Below are 25,107 nucleotides of genomic sequence, written 5' to 3' on the forward strand. Positions count from 1 at the left end.
GTGTTTTCTGTAGAATTCCCAAGAATTCTATATCAGGGAAAACTATCCTTCAATAGTGAAAGAGAAATTAGAATCCGCCTGCCAATGCAGGGGACAAGGGTTTGAGCCCTGGTCTGGGAAGATCCCACATGCCATGTAGCAACTAAGCCCGGGTGCCACAACTACTGAGCCTGCATGCTACAACTACTGAAGCCAACTCACCTACAGCCTGTGCTCCGCAACAAGAGAAGCCACTGTGATGAGAAGCCTGTGCAAGGAAGAGTAGCCCCTGCTCGCTGAAACTAGAGAAAGCCTGCACACAGCAATGAACACACAATGCAGCCAAAAATAAAAAAATTTTTAAAAAAAGAAAGAAAGAAATGCTAAAGGGAGTCATTCAGGCTCAAGTGAAAGGACACTAGACAATAACTTGAAGCCATATAAAGAACTAAAGAACACTGGTAAAGTAACTATATAGGGGACTTCCCTGGTGGCGCAGTGGTTAAGAATCCACCTGCCAATGGAGGGGACACGGGCTCAATCCCTGGTCAGGGAAGATCCCACATGCCATGTAGCAACGAAGTCCAGGCACCACAACTACTGAGCCTGCGCTCTAGAGCCCATGAGCCAAAACTACTTAAGCCCACGTGCCAGAACTACTGAAGCCCACGCATCTAGAGCCCACACTCAACAACAAGAGAAGTCACCACAATGAGAAGCACGAGCACCACAATGAAGAGTAGCCCCTGCTCGCCGCAACTAGAGAAAAGCCCATGCACAGCAATGAAGACGCAGCGCAGCCAAAATAAATAAATAAATAAAACAAATCAATTAATAAAAAAAAATTTTTTTTAAGTAACTACAGGGCTTCCCTGGTGGCGCAGTGGTTGAGAGTTTGCCTGCTGATGCAGGGGACACAGGTTTGTGCCCCGGCCTGTGAAGATCCCACATACCGCACAGTGGCTAGGCCTGTGAGCCAAGGCCGCTGAGCCTGCACGACCGGAGCCTGTGCTCCGCAACGGGAGAGGCCACAACAGTGAGAGGCCCGTGTACCGCAAAAAAAAAAAAAAAGGGGGGGGGTGTATTTCTCATTTTATAAAACTATGTATTTGCTATCTAACTCTAGTACTGGATTCTCATTGCATAGAAGCAACAGTTCTATTGACTGTAGCACATTAGATTTTAAATGGATTAATTGGAAGTGAACCAAATACTACTTATTTCTTACTCAGCAACCTCATCTAAATTGAAAGTAAAAAGTTTTCAGAAAAATATGCATATCCTGCAACGGTAGGATTGCTAAGAGATACTTCAGAAAAAGGAGTCCAATTTCACTGATGAAATAAAACAATTTAAGGCAGATGAAGTTGTATTTTACTAGATAAAATTTCACAATGAGACTTTTCTTTGAAGTGTACTGTACTATGAGGCTGGCACATCTAATGAATCCTGATAAAGGATTCAGCCTCTCACCTAACGTCAGGGACCTCTTAAAAATCTGTCCCAGTTCCCACAGCAGGGACTACAGATTGGTGGCAATCTTGAGCATATGAGCTTGGGAATAGGTCTTCAACTGTCTCATACCTGAAGATTTCAATCTCATTTGAAGCAGAAGCCCACCTTGTAGGTAATCTACTAACAAAGATGACCAATGGAAAAAATACTCAATCTAAATCTACCTGGAAACATATAAAATCTCTCTAGCTTTTGTCCAACATGCCACGACCCCTGGATCCAGAATGAAAATATACTAATCCTATCAAGACAACCTACAATTAAAATGTGAAAATATGTAGTAAAATGATGTATATTGCTTAATGAAAACTTTCTCATTTTTGTTCTTTAACTATAATCAAGAAATTACTTGTAGAGATTGGAACCAAGATGGTGGAGTAGAAGGACGTGCTCTCACTCCCTCTTGCGAGAACACCAGAATCACAACTAGCTGCTGGACAATCATTGACAGGAAGACACTGGAACTCACCACAAAAGATACCCCACAGCCAAAGACAAAGGAGAAGCCACAATGAGACAGTATGAGGGGTGCAATCACAGTAAAATCAAATCCCATAGCTGATGGGTGGCTGACTCACAGACGGGAGAACACTTATACCACAGAAGTCCACCCACTGGAGTGAAAGTCCTGAGCCCCCTGTCAGGCTTTCCAACCTGGGGTTCCGGCAACAGAAGGAGGAATTCCTAGAGAATCAGACTTTGAAGGCTACAGGGATTTGATTGCAGGACTTCGACAGAACTGCAGGAAACAGAGACTCCACTCTTGGAGGGCACACACAAAGTAGTGTGCGCATCGGGACTCAGGGGAAGGAGCAGTGACCCCAGGGGAGACTGAACCACACCTACCTGCTAGTGTTGGAGGGTCTCCTGCAGAGGTGGGGGGTGGCTGTGGTTCACTGTGCAGACAAGGAAACTGGCAGCAGAAGTTGTGTGAAGTACTGCTTGGTGTAAGCCCTCCCAAGTCCGCCATTAGCCCCACCAAAGAGCCCGGGTAGGCTCCAGTGTTGCGTTGCCTCAGGCCAAACAACCAACAGAGAGGGAACCCAGCCCCACCCATCAGCAGTCAAGCAGATTAAAGTTATACTGAGCTCTGCCCACCAGAGCAACAGCCATCTCTACCCACCACCAGTCCCTCCCATCAGGAAACTTGCATAAGCCTCTTAAGTAGCCTCATCCACCAGAGGGCAGACAGCACAAGCCAGAAGAACTACAATCCTGCAGCCAGTGGAACAAAAACCACATTCACAGAAAGACAGACAAGATGAAAAGGCAGAGGGCTATGTACCAGATGAAGGAACAACATAAAACCCCAGAAAAAAACCTAAATGAAGTGCAGATAGGCAACGTTCCAGAAAAAGAATTCAGAATAATGATAGTAAAGTTGATCCAGGACCTCGGAAAAACAATGGAGGCAAAAACAGAGAAGATGCAAGAAAGGTTTAATAAAGCCATAGAAAAATTAAAGAACAAACAAACAGAGATGAACAATACAATAACTAAAATGAAAAATACACTAGAAGGAATCAAGAGCAGAATAACTGAGGCAGAAGAACGGATAAGTGACCTGAAAGACAGAATGGTGGAATAAACTGCTGCGGAACAGAATAAAGAAAAAGAATGAAAAGAAATGAAGACAGCCTAAGAGACCTCTGGGACAACATTAAATGCACCAACATTCGCATTATATGGGTCCCAGAAGGAGAAGAGAGAGAGAAAGCACCCGAGAGAGTATCTGAAGAGATTAGAGTTGAAAACTTCCCCAACATGGGAAAGGAAATAGCCACCCAAGTCCAGGAGAGTGCCATACAGGATAAACCCAAGGAAAAACATGCTGAGACACATAGTAATAAAATTGGCAAAAATTAAATACAAAGAAAAATTATTGAAAGCAGCAAGGGAAAAATGACAAATAATATACAAGGGAGCTAGCTCCCATAAGGTTAACAGCTAATTTCTCAGCAGAAACTCTACAAGCCAGAAAGGAGTGGCATGATATACTTAAAGTGATGAAAGGGAAGACCCTACAAACAAGATTACTCTACCCGGCAAGGATCTCATTCAGATACGATGGAGAAATCAAAAGCTTTACACACAAGCAAAAGCTAAGAGAAAGCAGCACCACCAAACCAGCTCTACAACAAATGCTAAAAGACCTTCTCTAAGTGGGACGCACAAGAGAAGAAAAGGACCTCCAAAAACAAACCCAAAACAATTAAGAAAATGGTAATAGGAACATACATATCGATAATTACCTTAAACGTGAATGGATTAAATGCTCCAACCAAAAGACACAGGCTTGCTGAATGGATACAAAAACAAGACCCATATATATGCTGTCTACAAGAGACCCACTTCACACTTAGGGACACATTCAGACTGAAAGTGAGGGGATCAAAAAAGATAATCCATGCAAATGGAAATCAAAAGAAAGCTGGAGTAGCAATACTAATATCAGATAAAATAGACTTTAGAATAAAGAATGTTACAAGAGACAAGGAAAGACACTACATAATGATCAAGGGATCAATCCAGGAAGAAGATATAACAAATATAAATATATATGCACCCAACATATGAGCACCTTAACACATAAGGCAAATGTCAACAGCTATAAAAGAGGAAATCGACGGTAACACAATAATAGTGGGGGACTTTAATACCTCACTTATACCAATGGACAGATCATCCAAAACGAAAATAAATAAGGGAACAGAAGCTTTAAATGACACAATAGACCAGGTCGATTTAATTGATAATTATAGGACATTCCATCCAAAAACAGTAGATTACACTCTCTTCTCAAGTGCGCATGGAACATTCTCCAGGATAGATCACATCTTGGGTCACAAATCAAGCCTCAGTAAGTTTAAGAAAATTGAAATCATATCAAGCATCTTTTCTGACCACAATGCTATGAGATTAGAAATGAATTCAACTGAAAAAAAAACGTAAAAACACAAACACATGGAGGCTAAACAATATGATACTAAATAACCACGAGATCACTGAAGAAATCAAAGAGGAATTAAAAAATACCTGGGGACAAATGACAATGAAAACATGATGATCCAAAACCTATGGGATGCAGCAAAAGCACTTCTAAGAGGGAAGTTTATAGCTATACAAGCCTACCTCAAGAAACAAGAAAAATCTCAAATAAACAATCTAACCTTACATCTAAAGGAACTAGAGAAAGAACAAACAAAACCCAAAGTTAGCAGAAGGAAAGAAATCATAACGATCTGAGCAGAAATAAATGAAATAGAAACAAACAAAACAATAGCAAAGATCAATAAAACTAAAGGCTAGTTCTTTGAGAAGATAAACAAAATTGATAAACCATTAGCCAGACTCAGCAAGAAAAAGAGGGAGAGGACTTAAAACTAGAAATGAAAAAGGAAAAGTTACAACAGACACCGCAGAAATACAAAGCATCCGAGGAGACTACTATAAGCAACTCTATGCCAATAAAATGGACAACCTGGAAGAAATGGACAAATCCTTAGAAAGGTATAACCTTCCAACACTGGATGAGGAAGAAATAGAAAATATAAACAGACCAATCACAAGTAATGAAATTGAAACTGTGATTTAAAATCTTCCAACAAACAAAAGCCCAGGACAAGATGGCTTCACAGGTGAATTCTATCAAACATTTAGAGACGAGCTAACACCCATCCTTCATAAACTCTTCCAAAAAACTGCACAGGAAGGAACACTCCCAAACTCAATCTATGAGGCCACCATCACCCTGATACCAAAACCAGACAAAATACTACAAAAAAGAAAATTATAGAGCAATATCACTGATGAATATAAATGCAAAAATCCTCAACAAAATACTAGCAAACAGAATCCAACACCACATTAAAAGGATCATACACCATGATCAAGTGGGATTTATCCCAGGGATGCGAGGATTGTTCAATATATGCAAATCAGTCAATGTGATACACTGTGATACACCATATTAACAAATTGATACATCAGTCGATGTGATACACCATATTAACAAATTGAAGAATAAAAACCGTATAATCATCTCAATAGATGTAGAAAAATCTTTTGACAAAATTCAACATCATTTATGATAAAAACTCTCCAGAAAGTGGGCATAGAGGGAACCTACCTCAACATAATAAAAGCCATATATGACAAACCCACAGCAAACATCATTCTCAATGGTGAAAAACTGAAAGTATTTCCTCTGACATCAGGAAGAAGACAAGGATGTCCCCTCTCACCACTATTATTCAACATAGTTATGGAAGTCCTAGCCACGGGAATCAGAGAAGAAAAAGAAATGAAAGGAAAACAAATTGGAAAAGAAGAAGTAAAACTGTCACTGTTTGCAGATGACATGATACTGTACATAGAGAATCCTAAAGATGCCACCAGAAAACTACTAGAGCTAATCAATGAATTTGGTAAAGTTGTAGGATACAAAATTAATGAACAGAAATCTCTTGCATTGTTATACACTAATGATGAAAAATGTGAAAGAGAAATTAAGGAAACACTCCCATTTACCACGGCAACAAAAAGAATAAAATACCTAGGAAAAAACCTACCCAGGGAGACAAAAGACCTGTATGCAGAAAACTATAAGACATTGTTGAGGGCTTCCCTGGTGGCGCAGTGGTTGAGAGTCTGCCTGCCGATGCAGGGGACACGGGTTCGTGCCCTGGTCTGGGATGATCCCACATGCTGCGGAGCGGCTGGGCCCGTGAGCCATGGCCGCTGAGGCTGCGAGTCCGGAGCCTGTGCTCCACAACAGGAGAGGCCACAACAGTGAGAGGCCCACGTACAGCAAAAAAAAAAAAAAAAAAAAAAAAAAAAAAGACACTGTTGAAAGAAATTAAAGATGATAACAACAAATGGCGAGATATACCATCCTCTTGGATTGGAAGAATCTCTATTGTGAAAATGACTATACTACCCAAAGGAATCTACAGATTCAATGAAAAAGCCATCAAATTACCAATGGCATTTTTAACAGAACTAGAACAAAAAATCTTAAAATTTGCATGGAGACACAAAAGACCCCAAACAGCCAAAACAGTCTTGAGGAGAAAAAAATGGAGCTGGAGGAATTAGACTCCCTAACTTCAGAATATACTACAAAGCTACAGTAATCAAGACAATATGGTACTGGCAGAAAAACAGAAATACAGAGCAATGAAACAGGATAGAAAGCCCAGAGATAAACCCACGCACCTATGGTCAATTAATCTATGACAAAGGAGGCAAGGATATACAATGGAGAAAGGACAGTCTCTTCATTAAGTGGTGCTGGAAAAACTGGACAGCCACGTGTAAAAGAATGAAATTAGAACACTCCCTAACACCATACACAAAAAAAACCTCAAAATGGATTAGAGACCTAAAAGTAAGACTGGACACTATAAAACTCTTAGAGGAAAACATAGGAAGAACACTCTTTGACATAAATCACAGGAAGATCTTTTTTGATCCACCTCCTAGAATAATGGAAATAAAAACAAAACTAAACAAATGGGACCTGATGAAACTTAAAAGCTTTTGCACAGCAAGGGAAACCATAAACAAGACAAAAAGGCAACCCTTAGAATGGGAGAAAATATTTGCAAACGAATCAACAAAGGATTAATCTCCCAAATATATAAACAGCTCATGCAGCTCAATATTAAAACAACAAACAACCCAATCCAAAAATGGGCAGAAGACCTATATAGACATTTCTCCAAAGAAGACATACAGATGGCCAAGAAGCACATGAAAAGCTGCTAAACATCACTAATTATTAGAGAAGTGCAAATCAAAACTACAGTGATGTATCACCTCATACCAGTTAGAATGGGCATCATCAGAAAATCTACAAACAAATGTTGGAGAGGGTGTGGAGAAAAGGGAACCCTCTTGCACTGTTGGTGGGAATGTAAATTGATAACAGCCAATATGGAGAACAGTATGGAGGTTCCTTAAAAAACTAAAAATAGAATTACCAAATGACCCAGCAATCCCACTACTGGGCATATACCTAGAGAAAACCATAATTAAAAAAGACGCATGCACCCCAATGTTTATTGCTGCACTATTTACAATAGCCAGGTCGTGGAAGCAACCTAAATGCCCATTGACAGATGAATGGATAAAGAAGATGTGGTACATATATACAATGAAATATTACTTAGCCATAAATAGGAACGCAACTGGGTCATTTGTAGAGACATGGATAGATCTAGACACTGTCATACAGAGTGAAGTAAGTCAGAAAGAGAAAAACAAATATCATATATTAACGCATGTATATGGAAACTAGAAAAATGGTACGGATGAACCGGTTTGCAGGGCAGAAATTGAGTGACGGATGTAGAGAACAAACGTATGGACATCAAGGGGGGAAAGTGGTGGTGGTGGTGGTAGTGGGGTGGTGTGATGAATTGGGAGATTGGGATTGACATGTATACACTAATATGTATAAAATGGATAACTAATAAGAACCTGTTGTATACAAAAATAAATAAAATTAAATTAAAAAAATAGTTGTTTAAAATAAGAAATACAGGGTACTGTCATTAATAAGAGGGCAATTCAATAATTATGACATATAATGGAATGCTGATCAAATGGACAGAAAGCGATACATCTATATATGTACTGGCATGAAAAACTAAGTGAAAAAATAAGCTTCAGAAATGATAGTGGATGATCCTACTCATGTTAAAAAAAATGAGAAAGTGTGAGAGTGTGTGGATGTATGTCTTGTATGCAAATGTCTGTAAGATGTTTTTAGTGTTGTAGCAACAATTTACTGAAATGGCAGGAGCCTCTGAAAATATTTCAGCGTTGTGAACTGCATTTTTAATAAGCAGAATTTATATGTGGTACCTTGCTTTCTTTTTGGTGCAGTTTAAATTTCTATTAGTCCTTGAATATGTAAGTCTGCACTAATTAACATTTTTGGTACCACTATCAAGAGGATAAATGGAATGGAATTTCAATAATATTTAAAATATTATCATGTTAATTATTCTAGCTGTTACCCAATGTAGCAAACTTCAGACACAACAGTTAGTGCCTCTTTGAAAATATATAATAGCATACAAATCAAGTAAGTTGTATTTCTGGCAGTAGACAACTCTAAAAACCATTACCATTATTAGCAATCTATTTTTTCTTCAAGCAACATTTGAACATCTTCATCGTAAGTCCTCTTTTTCAATAATTTAGTTTTTCCTTACCAGGCTATTTTCTTTCCAAGCTTCTGGGAACTTGGGTCTCTGTTTTTCCCTAGACACCAGAACCTGCATATCTTCAAAAGTGGGATGGTTTCCAACCTCTGTCTGAAAAGCCATCTGGTATTCTGGTACAGATTCACCTGTGTATTTTTTTTAAAAAAAAGATAAGAGTAAAATTTATAATTATAAAGAGACCCTGTTGTGGGTTTTATGCACTATTAGTAAAAGCTCTATTTAGAATAGTCTTTGTTTGATAAATTAAATGTTTGTTATAAATTAGATGGTAGTTACAATAATGGGCAGCTATTTTTAAATGGTTTCTAGTATTAGTGAATTTAGGGGTGGGGGTAGACATTATTATATACATGAGGTTTAACACTTAAAACTGAATTCTTATCCCATACTGGGATTGAGGGTGGTGAATATGAGGAGAAAGTCCAAGATCTAGTACAACAAACATGTCTGCAGAACTAAATATAAATGAGTGGGTGGTACAGTCATGTCTCATTACATCATTGACTCTATTATAGTCTAGCCAGATTTTTCATATGTCAAAAAAATTTTTATGATAATGACCATTTGACAAAAAGTCAATAAACTGATTTTTCCCCTTAATAAGTAGTACCTAGATCAAGGATTTTAAAATATCATTAACTATTCTACCACTGTTTAATAACCCTATTCATCACCAATATGCACAATCAGCAGCTTGTGATAAAAGACATGATTTTTACAAAATGTTGTCAAATTAAACTTAATTAACATATTGAGCCACAAAGAAGACCTCTGGGACCAACATTTAGAAAACCAATCGTTTAGTCAAAATCTTGGCAAAGAACACAAGAGAAATAGACTCTTCCTGTCTCCTTGTCCCTCCCCCAATACCATTAAAATGACAAGATAAATTAGAAGAAAGAATACCAGGAAGGAGGTAAGGCATTTAGGTTCTAATCTTGGCTTCATCTCTACCTAGGAAAAGCCGTTTATCTATTCTGTGTTTCAGTTTTCCTGTCAGCAAAATGGAAATGTCTGCCTTCCTTATCTCACTCACGTGGAGACAATACAAAATTTGTAACGACCCAGATAGAAAGTACATTACAAAGCATGTAATTGAAGTTTTATGCTTCAATTTGAATATTTAAAAAAAAATCTATACACTTGCCCTCCACCAATATTAAAAAAGATTTACAAAGAGTAATTCTATAATTTATGTAGCATAGCCCAAAGTTTTTGGAATATTGAACTATCTATAAATACAAATGGTATTTTCACATATTCTACAAAGATTTAAGCAGATACTTATTTCTGATCAATAACTATCAACACTGAACTTGAAAGACAAAACTAAAGTATTTCATCCTGCCAGTTAGTGTATCACTTTCTTTCATGAAATCTCATATGATAAACCCTCAACCCATACCATCTGTGAACTGTAAGATACTTACTAATATATCTCTTTTGTCTTTCTGAGACATATACACAACACACATACATACCTTCCAAGTGTTATTTTTTCCTCAAATGCTCTTCAATAGAATAAATAAATATTTAATACAATTTTACTTATCTGTTTTAATCGGGTGTAAATTATAATTAGAAAACTTGCTAAATAAAACTGATGCACAATCTTGTTTTGGAAATGGAATGACATTAAGAATTATAAATTTCTACTAAATCTTCATGGTTCTCATCTGTTTCTTGTTAATTATGTCTCTAAGCAGTTAGGAACATTTTAATCCCCTTCTTAAATTATGCTTGTTCTCTTCCTCCTTTTTCTTTCTCTTGCCTTCTGTTTTTCTTCCTTCTTTCCTGCTCTTCCTTTGTAATATAGATCCTAATTCATTTATATTGTTAATATTTTACAGAGAGAGGCAGCCTTTATAACAAACTGCTTCCATTCAATAAAATGTAATAATAATAAAAGCATGTCTTGCATTTGGAGTTCTATCATAGAAGTTTAAAAAATATTTTATAAGAATTTTTCCACTAATATATGCTATTCTTTAGGCTTATTCTTATGTTTGTGGAAAACTTTTTTTCAACTTACACCCCATTTCACTGTTAAAAATTTTAGAAGTACCCTGTATCCTCTGCCTGTGCTTTTTTAGCACTCTTTTCCTCCTACACCCTGTAATATTTCTGTCTTCCCTATTCCACAGAAACTCCTCTAAGAATACCAATGACCTCCTCCTATTCAAATTCCAAGATCATTCCTCAGTTCCACTTCCTTTTGACCTTTCAATTCCATGTTTCTACTAATATTGGTTCTTAATACTTTCTAACACTGACTCCCAAGATAGTAAGATTTCTCAGTTTCCTCACTATTTTTCTGTCCATTTGTCTTCTATGTCCATTTGTTTTCCTATGATGGGAGAGGGGGAGGTCACCTAATATTCAGTATTTACTCACCAATGTTTCTCTCTCTTCATTTATTCTTTTAGGGGACTGCATCCACTTATAAATTCTCAATTACCATCTCTATGTAGCTAATTCCCAAATATCATTTTAATCTTAAATTCTTCATTCTTTTAAGCTCTTCAATTAAATTTTTTTTAGTTGTCTATCAATACCCCAACCAAAAGTCCCCACAATTAACTCATCTTTCCAATGTAAACCAGTACTCTTTCCTAAGCTCCTGGCTGCCACCCTATTTCTCAGACCTCTCAGTATTTCTCAACTCCCTAGACTGTCTTCCAATGGCTAACCAGAACCACAGCTTCCTTTTCTACATTTTCTCTCACACATGCCTCTTCCTCCCCATTTCCATACCGAAGATTACAGGGTATCTTATTGCAACTCTCTTCTTTTTCCTTTATTTTTATTTTAAATTTTGGTTAAATGTACATAACATAAAATTTACCATTTTAACCATTTCTGAGTGTACAGTTCTGTGGCACTAGGTGCATTCACAATGTTGTGCATCCATCTCCAGAACTTTTTCCATCTTCCTAAACTGAAATTCTGTATACATTTAAAAGTAACCCCCAATTTCTTTTTCCTTTTTAAATTCTTTCTAGTACTATTTCAATTCATCCTATATTTCTATTATAATAATATTCTTCAAACAAGATTTAATTGTCTTATTTTTCAAACATCTGATACTGCATTTTATTATTTATCAGTCCAAAAGCAACAGATATTCTTTGAATCAGTAACTGTTCAAAAAATGTTGCTGATAGCAACGTACTAACTAAAGCTGATACAAAAATCATTTTAGTCAGACATGCTTCGAAAACCCAGAAATTCTGGATTAGGATTTTTTTAAAATGTGGCCAAAGTTCCAATAATAGAAATTAAAAGTTCCATGGTTCCAATAATATGTGATACTACTGCAATCACTGCTATTTCCAGAAAAACACTTTGAGTACTCCGTACTTCCAATTAACTGGAAAATATACTTCTAAGTAATAACTAATTGATGTGTAGGTAATCTAAATAATTATTAATTTATTTCATTATATTTTAAAATTAAACTATTTTTAAATGCTTACTGTTTTTAAAGCAAAAAAATTCAACCCCACTACTAATCTGTTTTTATTAAATAGTTCCATTTCATAAATTTGTCCAATGCTGGTTTAACTGACTTTATATCCTTTTCTTATGCTTTTAATGTGGTTATTCCTATAAGATAAAGACCATTTATGTCAAATGATTTTGCAGTGCCCATATTGGTAATTACTTTAAATTTTTATATCACAATGACAGTGATGTAATCTTAACAAAAGGAGAAAAAATATACAATTATTTGGCTATTTCAAGTAAGCCTCAAATAAGCATTCACATTAAATGAGTGTTCTTTCATGAAAGGAAGGAAGGTAGGCAGGAAGGAATGATGACAAGGGAGAAGTTTTTTAAAAAGGAAGAAAAGGAGGGGCTTCCCTGGTGGCGCAGTGGTTGAGAGTCCGCCTGCGGATGCAGGGGACAGGGGTTTGTACCCCTGTCTGGGAAGATCCCACGTGCCACGGAGCGGCTGGGCCTGTGAGCCATGGCCGCTGAGCCTGCGCTCCACATCGGGAGAGGCCACAACAGTGAGAGGCCCATGTACTGAAAAAAAAAAAAAAAAAGAAAAAAAAACGAAAAGAAAGAAAAGGAGAATGAAAAAAAGACAGGAAGAAAAAAGTGTTCCAATGGATAATTCATTACTTCTAATTCCTTACTGGGTCAATTCAGGAAACATTGTTAAGTGCAGATTCTCAAATGCTCAGAGGTTGTGTAAGGAAAACAATGACTGCTAAAGTAATGAGAAACCAACCTGAACACAGATAAGCTATTATGAGCAATTAATTAAATTATACTCAGATGCAAACCTGGAGTCCTTTCTAAAAAGTTTTCCCTGATTCACATCCTTCTGCTAGTAATGTTTCTGAACACTAGATGGCAATGAGCTAAAGGTTTAAATGAAAGTACAAACACATCAAAGTTGACTTATTTAATATAGGTAGAAAAAAATATAACTGCTTCACTTCAAAACATACACCAATTTTTGACAGCATTTCTCTTACCTGGGAAGAGGTCTGTACATCTCATAAATATCTCCCAATAAATTAGTCCAAGTGCATACATATCTACTTGTTTCAAAGCTGATTCACAGTCCCTCAGGTTCACGGCTCCTTCTAGAACTTCTGGTGCCATATATCTGATTGTGCCAACCTGATAAATTAGAGTGATGTATTTCAGAAAAAGAATGTAGCATATTCTGAAGGGCATACATTAGACCAGAAGTAATACATAAATTTCAGGTCAATAATATGTCAATGTTATTTGAACCTAAGCATGTCACTGAGCCTTTCTATACCAAATTTTTAATAAATAAAATACCCATTTTAGGACATCTTGGTTGCTCTCAGTTTTTGGCTATTATGGATAAAGCTGCTAAAATGTTTACGTACAGGTTTCTGTGTGACTATAAGTTGTCAGCTCAATTGGGTAAATTGCTGGAAGACTATGTCTTCCAAAGTGGCTATACCCTTTTGCATTCCCACCAACAATGAATGAGTTGCTGTTGCTCCACATCTTCACCAGCATTTGATATTATTGTTTTGTTTTTTTTTTAACCATTTGAATGTAATGGAATCTTGTTTGGATTTGCAGTTCTCTAATGAGGAATGATGTTGAGTAACTTTTATATGCTTATTTGCCATCTGTATATCTTCTCCAGTAAGGTGTCTGTTCAGATCTTCTATTTTTTAATTGGCTTGTTTGTCTTCTTTACTGTTAAGTTTTAAGAGATCTTTCATATTCTGGATACAAGTCCTTTGTCAGATATGTGTTTTTCAAATATTTTCTCCCAGTCTATGGCTTGTTTTTTTCATTCTCTTAACACTGTCTTTTGCAGAGCAGAAGTTTTTAATTTTAATAAAATTCAACTTAGCAATTTTTTCTTTCAAAAAAAAATAACCTTTTTAAATAATTAAACTGTGATATATTCATCCTATTCAATAGCATTCCTACTAATATTGACAAAAATGAGTTGGAATGGCAGTGATTTCCACAATGAATTGATGAACTTCATGCAATGTCTTCTGTATATCTTAATTTTGTAATTCCTAATATGCTACACTTGGATAAGGATAACTGTCCTGAGTAGTTAGTGGATTTTTAAATGCAATTTATTATGTTTTGAAAATATGTCAGTGTGATACCTTTTGTATACACTCACCTCACTTATGGCTGCATTATCTTCCTCCCCTGGGCGCACCAGTCTATTTCCAGTCAGCTTCATGGACAACCCAAAGTCACTAATAACACAGGTTCCATCATTTTTCACCAGAACATTTCTGCTATTTAAATCTCGATGGGAAATTGCAGGTTTATAGTGATCTGTTTGAATAATTTTCAAACATTTATTAATGCTTAAATAGCACTACTGGACATGAAATGAGCATGAAGGTAATAGGGGCTATATAAGTATAGAAGATAGTGTTATTTTTCTGCCCATTAATTTTCCAATAGCAAAAAAGGACATAAGAAATCAAAATTTCAACTCACAATTCCCACCATTTTCGATATATTTCACAAGATAACTCCTGTTGGAACTATGAGTAATTAATCTCTGAACATTCAGCTGCATAAACATTCAGCTGCAATTAATAGCCAAGAGGCTGTTGCTTCTAATTTTAACATGTACCTTTTTCTTTCCTTTTCATTTCTAGAGTAGCAAAAGGAGGCAAAAGAGAAAGGAATATCTTGCATAAAAAACGATAAAAAGTCAACTGATCTAAAACAATTATCACTGAAAAACTGACATGGCTCCAAAATTGGTATGTGTATTTTATAGTATTATCTTACAGATTAACAAATCAAACCTATGACAGAAAATTCCAGTTTTGTCCTGAGGCTTAGCCATGTATCTAAGCCCACCACAGTTCTTCAAATTAAACTAGAAACAGTTTTGCAATGGACTGGTAGCTGTTTTCTGATTTTACAAAGAAACAAAACACTATTATACTCATTCTATTACTTGTTAATCAGAAGACTATATATTCCATGTAGGCAGAGAGAGAACATGTTTTGCCTGAATTCAAAAGGCATGGCACATAGTAAATGCTTGCTGAGTGAAAGAATATATCCAACCTAAGTCCCTAAGTAAAATCATAATTATTTTCCTCTTTATAAGAAAACCTTGGGGGAAGGGGGGGAGGGGGAGGAACGGATTGAGAGTTTGGGATTAGCAGATGTAAACTATTATATATAGGATGGAAAAACAACACAGTCCTACTGTACAGCACAAGGAACTATATTCAATATCTGTGATAAACCATAATGGAAAAGAATATGAAAAAGAATATATATATGTATAGCTGAGTCACTTTGTTGTACAGGAAAAGTTAACACAACATTGTAAATCAACTATACTCCAATAAAATTTTTGAAAAAGAAAACCTTATACAAATCTTATATTGAAATAAAACCGTAGCTCTTGAAAAGAAAAAAATTCTAAAGTACCATTCCCAAAATTTAAAATAACTCCTCAGGTATAGAAAGAAATACAGCAATCAGAACAAAGTCAACCAGTGTTATATTTAGGCACAAAAAGACTCAGTATTTACATTTATTACTCTCATTAACATGTATTAGACTTCAATTTCACCAAAAATGAAACTAAAGACAGAAGATAATGATTCCTTTGATATTGGGGGAAGGGGGTGGGGGGAGGCAATAGCACAACTAGAAGAAAAATAGCAGTTACCAGGTTTCTTATTCTAAAAATTGACTTCTTTCTCATTTGCTCCTCTTCCCAGTCCAGCCTTCCAAAGTATGTACTAACATGGCTCATTCAACCCCTAACAGAGCTACATTTCTTACTCTGGATAAAACCACAACATAAGTATATGTGGTATAATCTCGAGCTGATATTTATATAATAAAATTTATAGAGACACTGGAAAATGTTTGTACACTAACACCAAAGCAATACTTAAACTAAAATATCTCACACATAAGGGAAACCAGGTTAATAATGTGAATGTGCAATGAGTCAGTCAGTCAGCCAGCCAGAGGGGAAAACAAGGTAATACTTTCTGCTACTATTAAAAAAGGAAACAAAAGAAATGAAAAGAAAAGAGGAGAGGGAGGAAGCAAAGGAGGAAGGAAGTGAGGGAGGAAATAAGGAAAAAGAAAAAAAGAAAAAGGAAGAAACAAGAGAGGATTCATGACCAATGCTGAGGGTGGAACTATAGACCACCTTTTTGAGACTTCTTTTCCCCTTAAAGTTCCCCTCAATATTCATTTTAACCTTTTTTTATTGGGGAAGGGGCTGTGGTTTGTAGAAAGGGGGAGCCGAGCATGTAATGGTTTTGCCCTGGGCAGTAGCACACTTGGCAAATTTCTTAAAGCAAAGTGGGACACAATATTATTTTAATTATGTTAAAAAATAAAACCTGAACACAAAATAGTCTCTCTGTGGATATTTACATAAACATAAACACACACACACACACAGAGCAAAGGATCTGGAAAGATGTACATAAACTAGTTAATGGTAATTTTCTGGTTATAGATTTAAGTGATCTATATATGTTCCTTCTTTGCTAGACTTTTTTCCATGATAATGTTACACTGACATTACCATTAGGAAAAAAATTCATAGGGAGAACCAATTACAAATAAACAGGTTCAACTACTACTTCTCCTGAAGCAAAAAATAGCTGAATAAATAATAATAGTATTATTCCTTACTATAAAATTGTACGCCAAATAGCAAAGTTATATCTGAAGATACCGGGAAGAATAAAGTTCTCTGAAAAAAAGTGAAATGTCACTTTAAATGTTTTGAAATAGTACAGTATAGTTGGAATATTTATTTATTATTGAAATATAGTCATTTACAATGTCATGTTAGTTTCACGTGTACAGCAGTGATTTAGTTATACATATACATGCATACACACACACATACATACACACACACACACACACACACATATTCTTTTTCAGATAATTTTCCCTTATAGGTTATTATGAAATATTGAGTATAGCTCCCTGTGCTATACAGTACGTCCTTGTTGGTTATCTATTTTACATATAGTAGTGTGTATATGTTAATTCCATCCTCCAGATTTATCCCTCTCCCCCTTCCCCTTTGGTAACTATATGTTTGTTTTCTATGTCTGTGGGTCTATTTCTGTTTTGTAAATAAGTTCATTTGTATCTTTTTTTTTTTTTTGCAAATTCTATATATAAGTGATATATGATATTTGTCTTTCTCTGGCTTACTTCACTTAGTATGATAATCTCTAACTCCATCCATGTTGCTGTAAATGGCATTATATTATGGTTGAGTAATATTCCCTTTATATATATATATATATACCACATCTTTATCCATTGATCTGTCAATGGACATATGTTGCTTGGCTATTGTAAACAGTGCTGCAATGAACATTGGCATGCATGTATCTTTTCAAATTATATTTTCTCCGGGTATGTGCCCAGGAGTGAGATTGCTGGATCATATGGTACCTCTATTTTTAGTCTTTTAAGGAACCTACATACTGTTCTCCATACTGGCTATACCAATTTACATTCCTACCAGGAGTGTAGGAGGGTTCCTTTTTCTTCACACCCTCTCCAGCATTTATTACTTGCAGACTTTTTGATGAGGGCCATTCTGACTGCTGTGAGGTATGGAATATTTTTTAAATAATTAGGTAAAACCAAAAATTCAAATAGCTATTATACTTATGTTTTTTCACAAATAGATACACATTTTTAAAAATGGTAACTATTTAGTGATAATATTAGGTAATGTTTTAGAATAAAATCTGTGTTTAAATAAAACTCATATTTGATGGCAATCACTCTTTTCAGCCAATGTTTGACGAGAAACCTTATTGAATCATGCAAGCCTTGAAAATGGGGATTAGGATGGTATTTTAAGTTCTGTGCTAAGTCAGCTCTTTAAAGGAGTTATGATATTTAAGAATAAGGAAACACAGTACAAATGGTTAATGAGCTAAAGCACTAAAGTAAGTGCATCAAGTTGCTGACACAGGCAATAACATTGGTCAATTCTGTATTCAGGAAAAGCAAGATGTCAAGATAAATGAACTGATAAATTATTCAGGAGAAATTATTTATATATGAAGCAGCAGATAGAAAAGATGATCCATGCTATCATACAATGGAACAAAGATCTAAGAAATTGTTACATTAAATATTCTCTTCATTATAGCAGTCAGAGAAACTGAAAAAACAATGCATGACAAGAAAATTGCTGTAAAGAATGAAAATGCAAAGACGGATTTTCACAGCAAAGCTAATTTAGAGGTGCCTGTGATGTGAGATGTATATTGAAACAAAGTGAAGAAGCAAATATATTAAAAAGATGCTTTGAAAAACTAGCAAAAATGTACATAAAGGCTGAATATAAACTGTAGTTATGGCAAGGAACATAACCACACGGTACTGACACACTGGTGAAGCCTTACTCCTCACCATGAGTTCTCCTCTTCCTATTTAGGAACAGAACCGAGTGTTATTTGAGGCAGCAATGCACCCAGCTAAACAAAAACAAAAACAAGCTATATTCAAAAGCATCCCTTGCAGCTAAGTGTGGTAGGAAAGCATGGACTAAGTTCTGGGAAACAAAACATAAGCACAAGAGTGGGACTTCTCGAGGCAAAAGGAGGCAATTCCTTCTACTTTCCTTTTCTCTGCTGATTAGCATATAGCATGATGGACAATGAGGTGACCTTGAAAACAAGCCACATATAAAGACTAATGGAGAAGAAATAGAGGAGCCTGGGGCCCTGATAATATTACGGTGCTGCCAAAAAACTTTAGACTGTCTCTCTTCAGATTCTTACATGAGAAAGAAAAAAAAATGTCATCTTCATTGAAACCTGTTACTTTTTTCTCCCTGATAAATGTGAACAAGCCTAATTCTAGCTAAGAGAAGCACTGATTTATCAAAAGATACATTTGGGTTTTACACTAAAGACCAACCAACCTATGGAATTCATGTGTAAAGAAGTGATAACGCATTTGTAGTTCATTTAAATAAGCAAAATAAATACAAGGAAAATACAACACCGTCTAGCTAAGAGGTTCTTAACCTAGGTCCATAGATGAACTTCAAAGGATCTGAGAACCCCTACAATCAAAACAGTACTTTTTAAAGTATGCCTATACGTCTATCCTTACAGGGGGAGTGTTCAGAGCTTTAATCAAAATCGCAATGGAATCCATGACCCCTCTAGAGAATTGAAATTCTTTTTCTTATTCTTCTTGTTAAATTTCAAATATATTTCCTCACGTTAGATCTTGTAAACAGCTGGCTCATAATACATCTGCTATAATATAAAATATACTTTTACTTTAAAGATATGAATAAAATTTCCCTTTGTGAATTCTGGCCCCACATGGTTGTGATGCATCTTCTATTCATTGTCTTACCTCCTCGTGGTAATTCTGTATGAAGATAAGCCAGTCCTCTAGTCACAGAATGAGCCAGACGGCAAGAGCTTACCCAGTCACTTGTATGGAGACTTAAATACTTGCATAGAGATCCCTGTATGGAGGGGAAAAGTAAAAAGGGGAAAAAAGTAGAATTACTTTACTTGAACATGAGGAGGTTAAGTTAGCAGCTGTAAAAAGGATTTGCATGTTAGGATTCAAAGGAGATCTAATGAATTATAACACTTCAGAATCTCGAAGTAAGAAAAGACATTTCTATAGGTAGAGAGAGGAGGAGAGGATGGAAAAGAGAATTTAGACATTATCAATTTTTATTTCTCAAATATTAAACATTATGAATGGTTATTTCATTTTAAATGCTTTTTTTTTTTTTTTTTGTGGTACGTGGGCCTCTCACTGTTGTGGCCTCTCCCGTTGCAGAGCACAGGCTCCGGACGCACAGGCTCAGCGGCCATGGCTTATGGGCCCAGCTGCCATGGCTTATGGGCCCAGCTGCTCCGCGGCATGTGGGATCTTCCTGGACCGGGGCACGAACCCATGTCCCCTGCATCAGCAGGCGGACTCTCAACCACTGCGCCATCAGGGAAGCCCCAAATGCATCTTTTATTTATCAACTTAAGGCAGAAAAAAAAGTATTTTCAACTCTTTCACTGCTTCCTTCATCAAGAAAGTCTTGCTGAGAGAGAGAGAGACAGACAGAGACAGAGACAGTGTGATGTAAGTGCGTAGGGACTAAACAGTTTCATTCACATTCTGGAGTAAAATTGTTATGTCATTGTAGACCATTAATAACCAGTTGGCAAACCAGCAACACTCTACATAACAGGGGTCCTCCTACAAATCTGACTGACATAAATGTCAGTATATTTTTTATGAAGAACTTACATTGGGATAATACTCCATCACAAGCAAATACTCCATGCGTCCATCTGCAGTGACTCTCTCATCTCCAACTATAAAGCGAGCAATGTTGTCATGTTCCATCAAAGGCACTCTGTAAATGTTCTTCTCATTGATAAAATTCTGACGGTTTGCAAAGGAAAACACTTTTACAGCAACTGGACGTTCATCTAAGGAACCTTTATATACGGCTCCATATCGACCCCGGCCAATCAGCTGTAAATTTGTTTTGAAGAAAGCAAGATATTATTTCATCACAACTTAACAATCAAATTTACTAAATAATAAAGTATAAATCCATATTATGCAACCAGATCTCTATTGCTTAGTTTGAGTAACTCCATTGTCAAGAAAATAATAAATTTGGCATCTTATATGGCTCAGAAACTCCTACCAGACCCAGCCCTCCCTCAGATGACAACTATAAACTCTGAACAATATTTTTTTTTTTTTTTTTTTTTGCGGTACGCGGGCCTCTCACTGCTGTGGCCCCTCCCGTTGCGGAGCACAGGCTCCGGACGCGCAGGCTCAGCGGCCATGGCTCACGGGCCCAGCCGCTCCGTGGCATGTGGGATATTCCCAGACCCGGGCACGATCCCGTGTCCCCTGCATCGGCAGGCGGACTCTCAACCACTGCGCCACCAGGGAAGCCCCTGAACAATATTTTTAAAAAGAAATCTAAAAATGCTGGAGAATGAACAAAAGTAGATAGGTTCTGAGGGGAGTCAACACTTGGAAGAAAGGAATGGCATAGGGTGAGCTACTTATTTTTATAGCTTTAAGCCTGTGAGCAGGCTGAAATCTGCACTGCATAGTGGAGCAGAAACTGTGATAGAAAATCTTTCTGGCCTCAGGAAGCAGGGGACAGAATTTGGGGCAACCACAGCATGGAAAATTAAGGGAGAATCCCAAAAAGGAGAGTCAGAGAGTTGGAAACCCAATTAATGCATGGGACAGACTCCAGCTAAAGATAAAAAGTAACTAAACTTCAGCTCAGGAGATGAGTTTGCAATATGTCCAACCAAGTTAATCACCTACTAAAATAAACAACGAAATGAACACACTTTAGAAGAACCTAACAGAATACAGGGTCTCCACAATATGACATTCACAATATCTAGTACAATACAGTACAATAAAAAATAACTCAAAAACCCCCCAGCAAGATGCAACTGTTCTCCTCATTTTTGGCTTCTGGGATTTCTCTGACTTTTTACTGAAAAAAAGGTTAGGGATTTACCATTTAAGGATATTTGTTATATTTCATTCACTATTTCTAATTTAAAATTTTAACAAACAGACTGCCCTTTAGAAAGGCTGTATCAATATAAAGTTAAATCAGCAATGTTTGGGAGTGTTTCTTTTACTCAGTCCAGGATAAAATCCTAATGGTTTTAATTAGTATTTTTTCCAGTTTAGTAAATTGGACATCTTATTATACATTTACTAGGCATACTTACTTCTCCTGTGAATTGATAATTCATCTCTTTTGTCTATTTTTGATGGACTGTTTATTTAATGTTGATTTCTACCATCTCTTTATCAATTGTTTATGTGTTGAAATACCTTTTTCAAATTTTGCTTTTAACTTTTATTATATTTTTCTCCCAAATGGAAGGTTCTTAAAATGTTTTATATAACCAAATCTATCAGATCTATTATTTAGCAGTCTCTGGTTTAGTTAATTTATCCTAATAAAGATCATAAAAACATTCATCATGGTAAGACTTTTAACACAGGTTCTGAGATATTACCAAATGAAAATTTAATTCTATACAAAACATAATATTCATATATACCTATACAATATACAATATATACACAGACAAGGAATATTTATTCATCATCTACTGTGAATTGCTTGTCTAGCACATTTTTCTCAGAATCTGATGTCTTTATTCCCATACTCTTGTTCAAGTCTGTATTCAATGATCATCTCCTTTCTAAATATATTTTCTTTAATAATTCCTTTTCCATAACTTTCTTATCTCATTTGCTTTTTTTTTCTCCATAACACTTACTACTACTTGAAATATACAGTTGACCTCTGAACAATGTGAGGGTTAGGGACACCAACCCCTCCACATAGTCCAAAATCCACATATAGCTTATAGTTGACCCTTCATATATACATGGTTCCTGTGTCCATGGTTCTACATCCATAGATTCAACCAACTGTGGATGGTGTAGTACTATAGTATCTACTATTGAAAAAAATCTGTGTATGAGTGGACCCATTCGGTTCAAAACCATGTTGTTCAAGGGTCAACTGTACTTTCATTTATTTAACCTCTTGTAGCCTCTCTCTCACTAGAATATAAGCCTCATGTATCTGTATTGTTCACCAACATTCTCAGTGCCTAGAAAAGGCCTTGGCACAAAATTGATAATGCTTGTTGAATAAATGAATGAGTTAATGAAATCACTGTCTCAGATATACTATTATTTTTTATTTTTAATTTTTTTTGCAGTATGCGGGCCTCTCACTGTTGTGGCCTCTCCCGTTGTGGAGCACAGGCTCTGGATGCACAGGCTCAGCGGCCATGGCTCACGGGCCCAGCCGCTCTGCGGCATGTGGGATCTTCCCGGACCGGGGCACGAGCCTGTGTCCCCTGCAACAGCAGGTGGACTCTCAACCACTGCGCCACCAGGGAAGCCCCGTCTCAGATATACTATGAGAGCAGAAAAAACAGTCCGTAATCTGAAAGCAATCTTACCTCCAACAGTTTCAGATTATCTAGGTCAAGAGAGGGCTCTGATGCTGCTGCCTCCATCATGTTCATACTGTGAAGACCTTGTTTACGGTCTCCTAGAGGAATAGGAAAAAGAACCTGCTAATGTGTGGTTCTCTTAAAAAGAAAATCTTTATTACACTTTTTAATATATGACAGTTAAAAAAAGACCTACAGAAGGACAGACAGCAAGACTTATGCCTAACGTCAATGGGAATAAAACTATTTACTAAACTAGGAATCATCCATAAATGAAGATGAAAAATGAATAACACAAAAGCTGAATTCTGGGAGATTGTTCTAGTAACACACCCAGTATAAAACCCTAAGAAATATGCAGAAACATTAAAGAAGGTTTTATTAAAGTTATTTGAATGAATGAATGGGTGCTGATTTCCTAAAAAGCTTGTCAAATCTAAAGTTTATGAGAACCAACTAGACAGTTGATGATATTTAGGAATTACTGTTATTTTTAGATATAAAAATGGTATTGTGGTTATATATATTTTAAGTCTTTATATTTCAGAGATAATACTAAAATATTTACAGATAAGTTATACCTTCAATTTATTTCAAAATAATCCAGTGGAATGGAAGCATGTGGTGAGTGGGGCTATAGATGATATACAGATGTGATACTCATTGAAGCTGGGTAATAGGTATTTTGTATATGTTTGAAACCTTTCATAAAAACTAGGACAAAAAGTTTAAGAGAGAAGGATGACTCTGGGGTTACCACAGCACAGAGATGTTTTTTACCATGATGAATTTTTATAAAATAAAATCAATTCTGATTAAATGACATGTTTAATAAATAACAAAACAAAAAATTATATTTTTACCTGTCAGCATCCTGTATCCAAAGCATAAGGCAACTATCAAAACAGCTAATACAGAGACTGATGCCAAAGCAATGATTATTGTCTCATCTCGGTTAAATGAGTGAGGTGGACCTAAAAGAAAACAAAGTTTTAAATATAGTCACCCTTTCTTTTTGGTATTTTGCTAAATACTGACAGAAAGGCTACATCAATATATAGTCAAATCAGCAGTGTTTTTGCATCAAATGAAATGAAAGAAAAATTAATAATAAATTTGTAATAACTGTAAATTGTATATTTTTAATCATATGTATTATTTTATATAGACCTAGAACACTGAAACACCTGGTAGTTGTGCTCTTAATTACTGAATTATCAACTATATCATGGAACAGCATAGACAGAACAGTATAATATTTAAAAGAACAATCTTTGGAATCACATTTGGTTTTCAATCTTGACTACACTAGTCTCTCAGTGGCCTTTAGAAAATTATTAGAATTTTCTGATCTTCAATTCTCTCATTTGTAAAAATAGTAATCTCTACCTCACAAGTCTTCTGTGAGGCTTAAGTGGGAGTCTAAGTACTTAGTACAGTGTTGAGTATATTCTACCTGTGCAATAAATGTTATTATGTTTATCAATATTGGTATTATGATTATTAAGGAAAAGAGTATAGCTTTGCAGACAGTTAAACCTGAACTGGACTTCTTCCACATATTCTATGACCTTGGGAATATATCTTTACCTGTCTGCGCCTAAGCTTATTCACTTGCAGAAAGGGAACACACATATCTAAATCACAGGCCTATCATGAGCATGCAAACCATCTTATGTGTTAGTTCCATTCTTTGGATCAGATAATATCTAGAGAAATACCCTTTAGAATGGATGACTACAAACTAGAGCACATCCAGAAGAGAGCAAGTAGAACAGTGAAGGTATAAGAACTGTGAAATGTGATGGGTAGAAAGAATTAGAAGTGTCAGATATAGAAAAGGAGAAAACTTGAGGGGATATGGT

General features: G+C 36.1%; 1 protein-coding gene across 2 annotated transcripts in view; it reads right to left on the bottom strand.

The window, feature by feature from the left end:
- BMPR2 (bone morphogenetic protein receptor type 2) overlaps positions 1–25,107 on the bottom strand; it is a 201,305-nt gene that overhangs the window by 20,997 nt on the left and 155,201 nt on the right. Inside the window, exons 4-10 of one of the 2 annotated variants that reach the window (XM_030854423.2) lie at positions 24,106–24,216; positions 23,249–23,340; positions 20,517–20,747; positions 19,611–19,725; positions 14,374–14,534; positions 13,217–13,364; positions 8,718–8,854 (exon numbers count right to left, since the gene is read on the bottom strand). In XM_030854423.2, coding sequence (XP_030710283.1) covers positions 8,718–8,854; positions 13,217–13,364; positions 14,374–14,534; positions 19,611–19,725; positions 20,517–20,747; positions 23,249–23,340; positions 24,106–24,216 — 995 coding nt within the window. The remainder of the gene's footprint in view (positions 1–8,717; positions 8,855–13,216; positions 13,365–14,373; positions 14,535–19,610; positions 19,726–20,516; positions 20,748–23,248; positions 23,341–24,105; positions 24,217–25,107) is intronic. The other variant, XM_060302041.1, reaches the window with a different exon arrangement.

Source organism: Globicephala melas, chromosome 7 (assembly GCF_963455315.2).
Source record: "Globicephala melas chromosome 7, mGloMel1.2, whole genome shotgun sequence".
Taxonomy (NCBI): Eukaryota; Metazoa; Chordata; class Mammalia; order Artiodactyla; family Delphinidae; genus Globicephala; species Globicephala melas.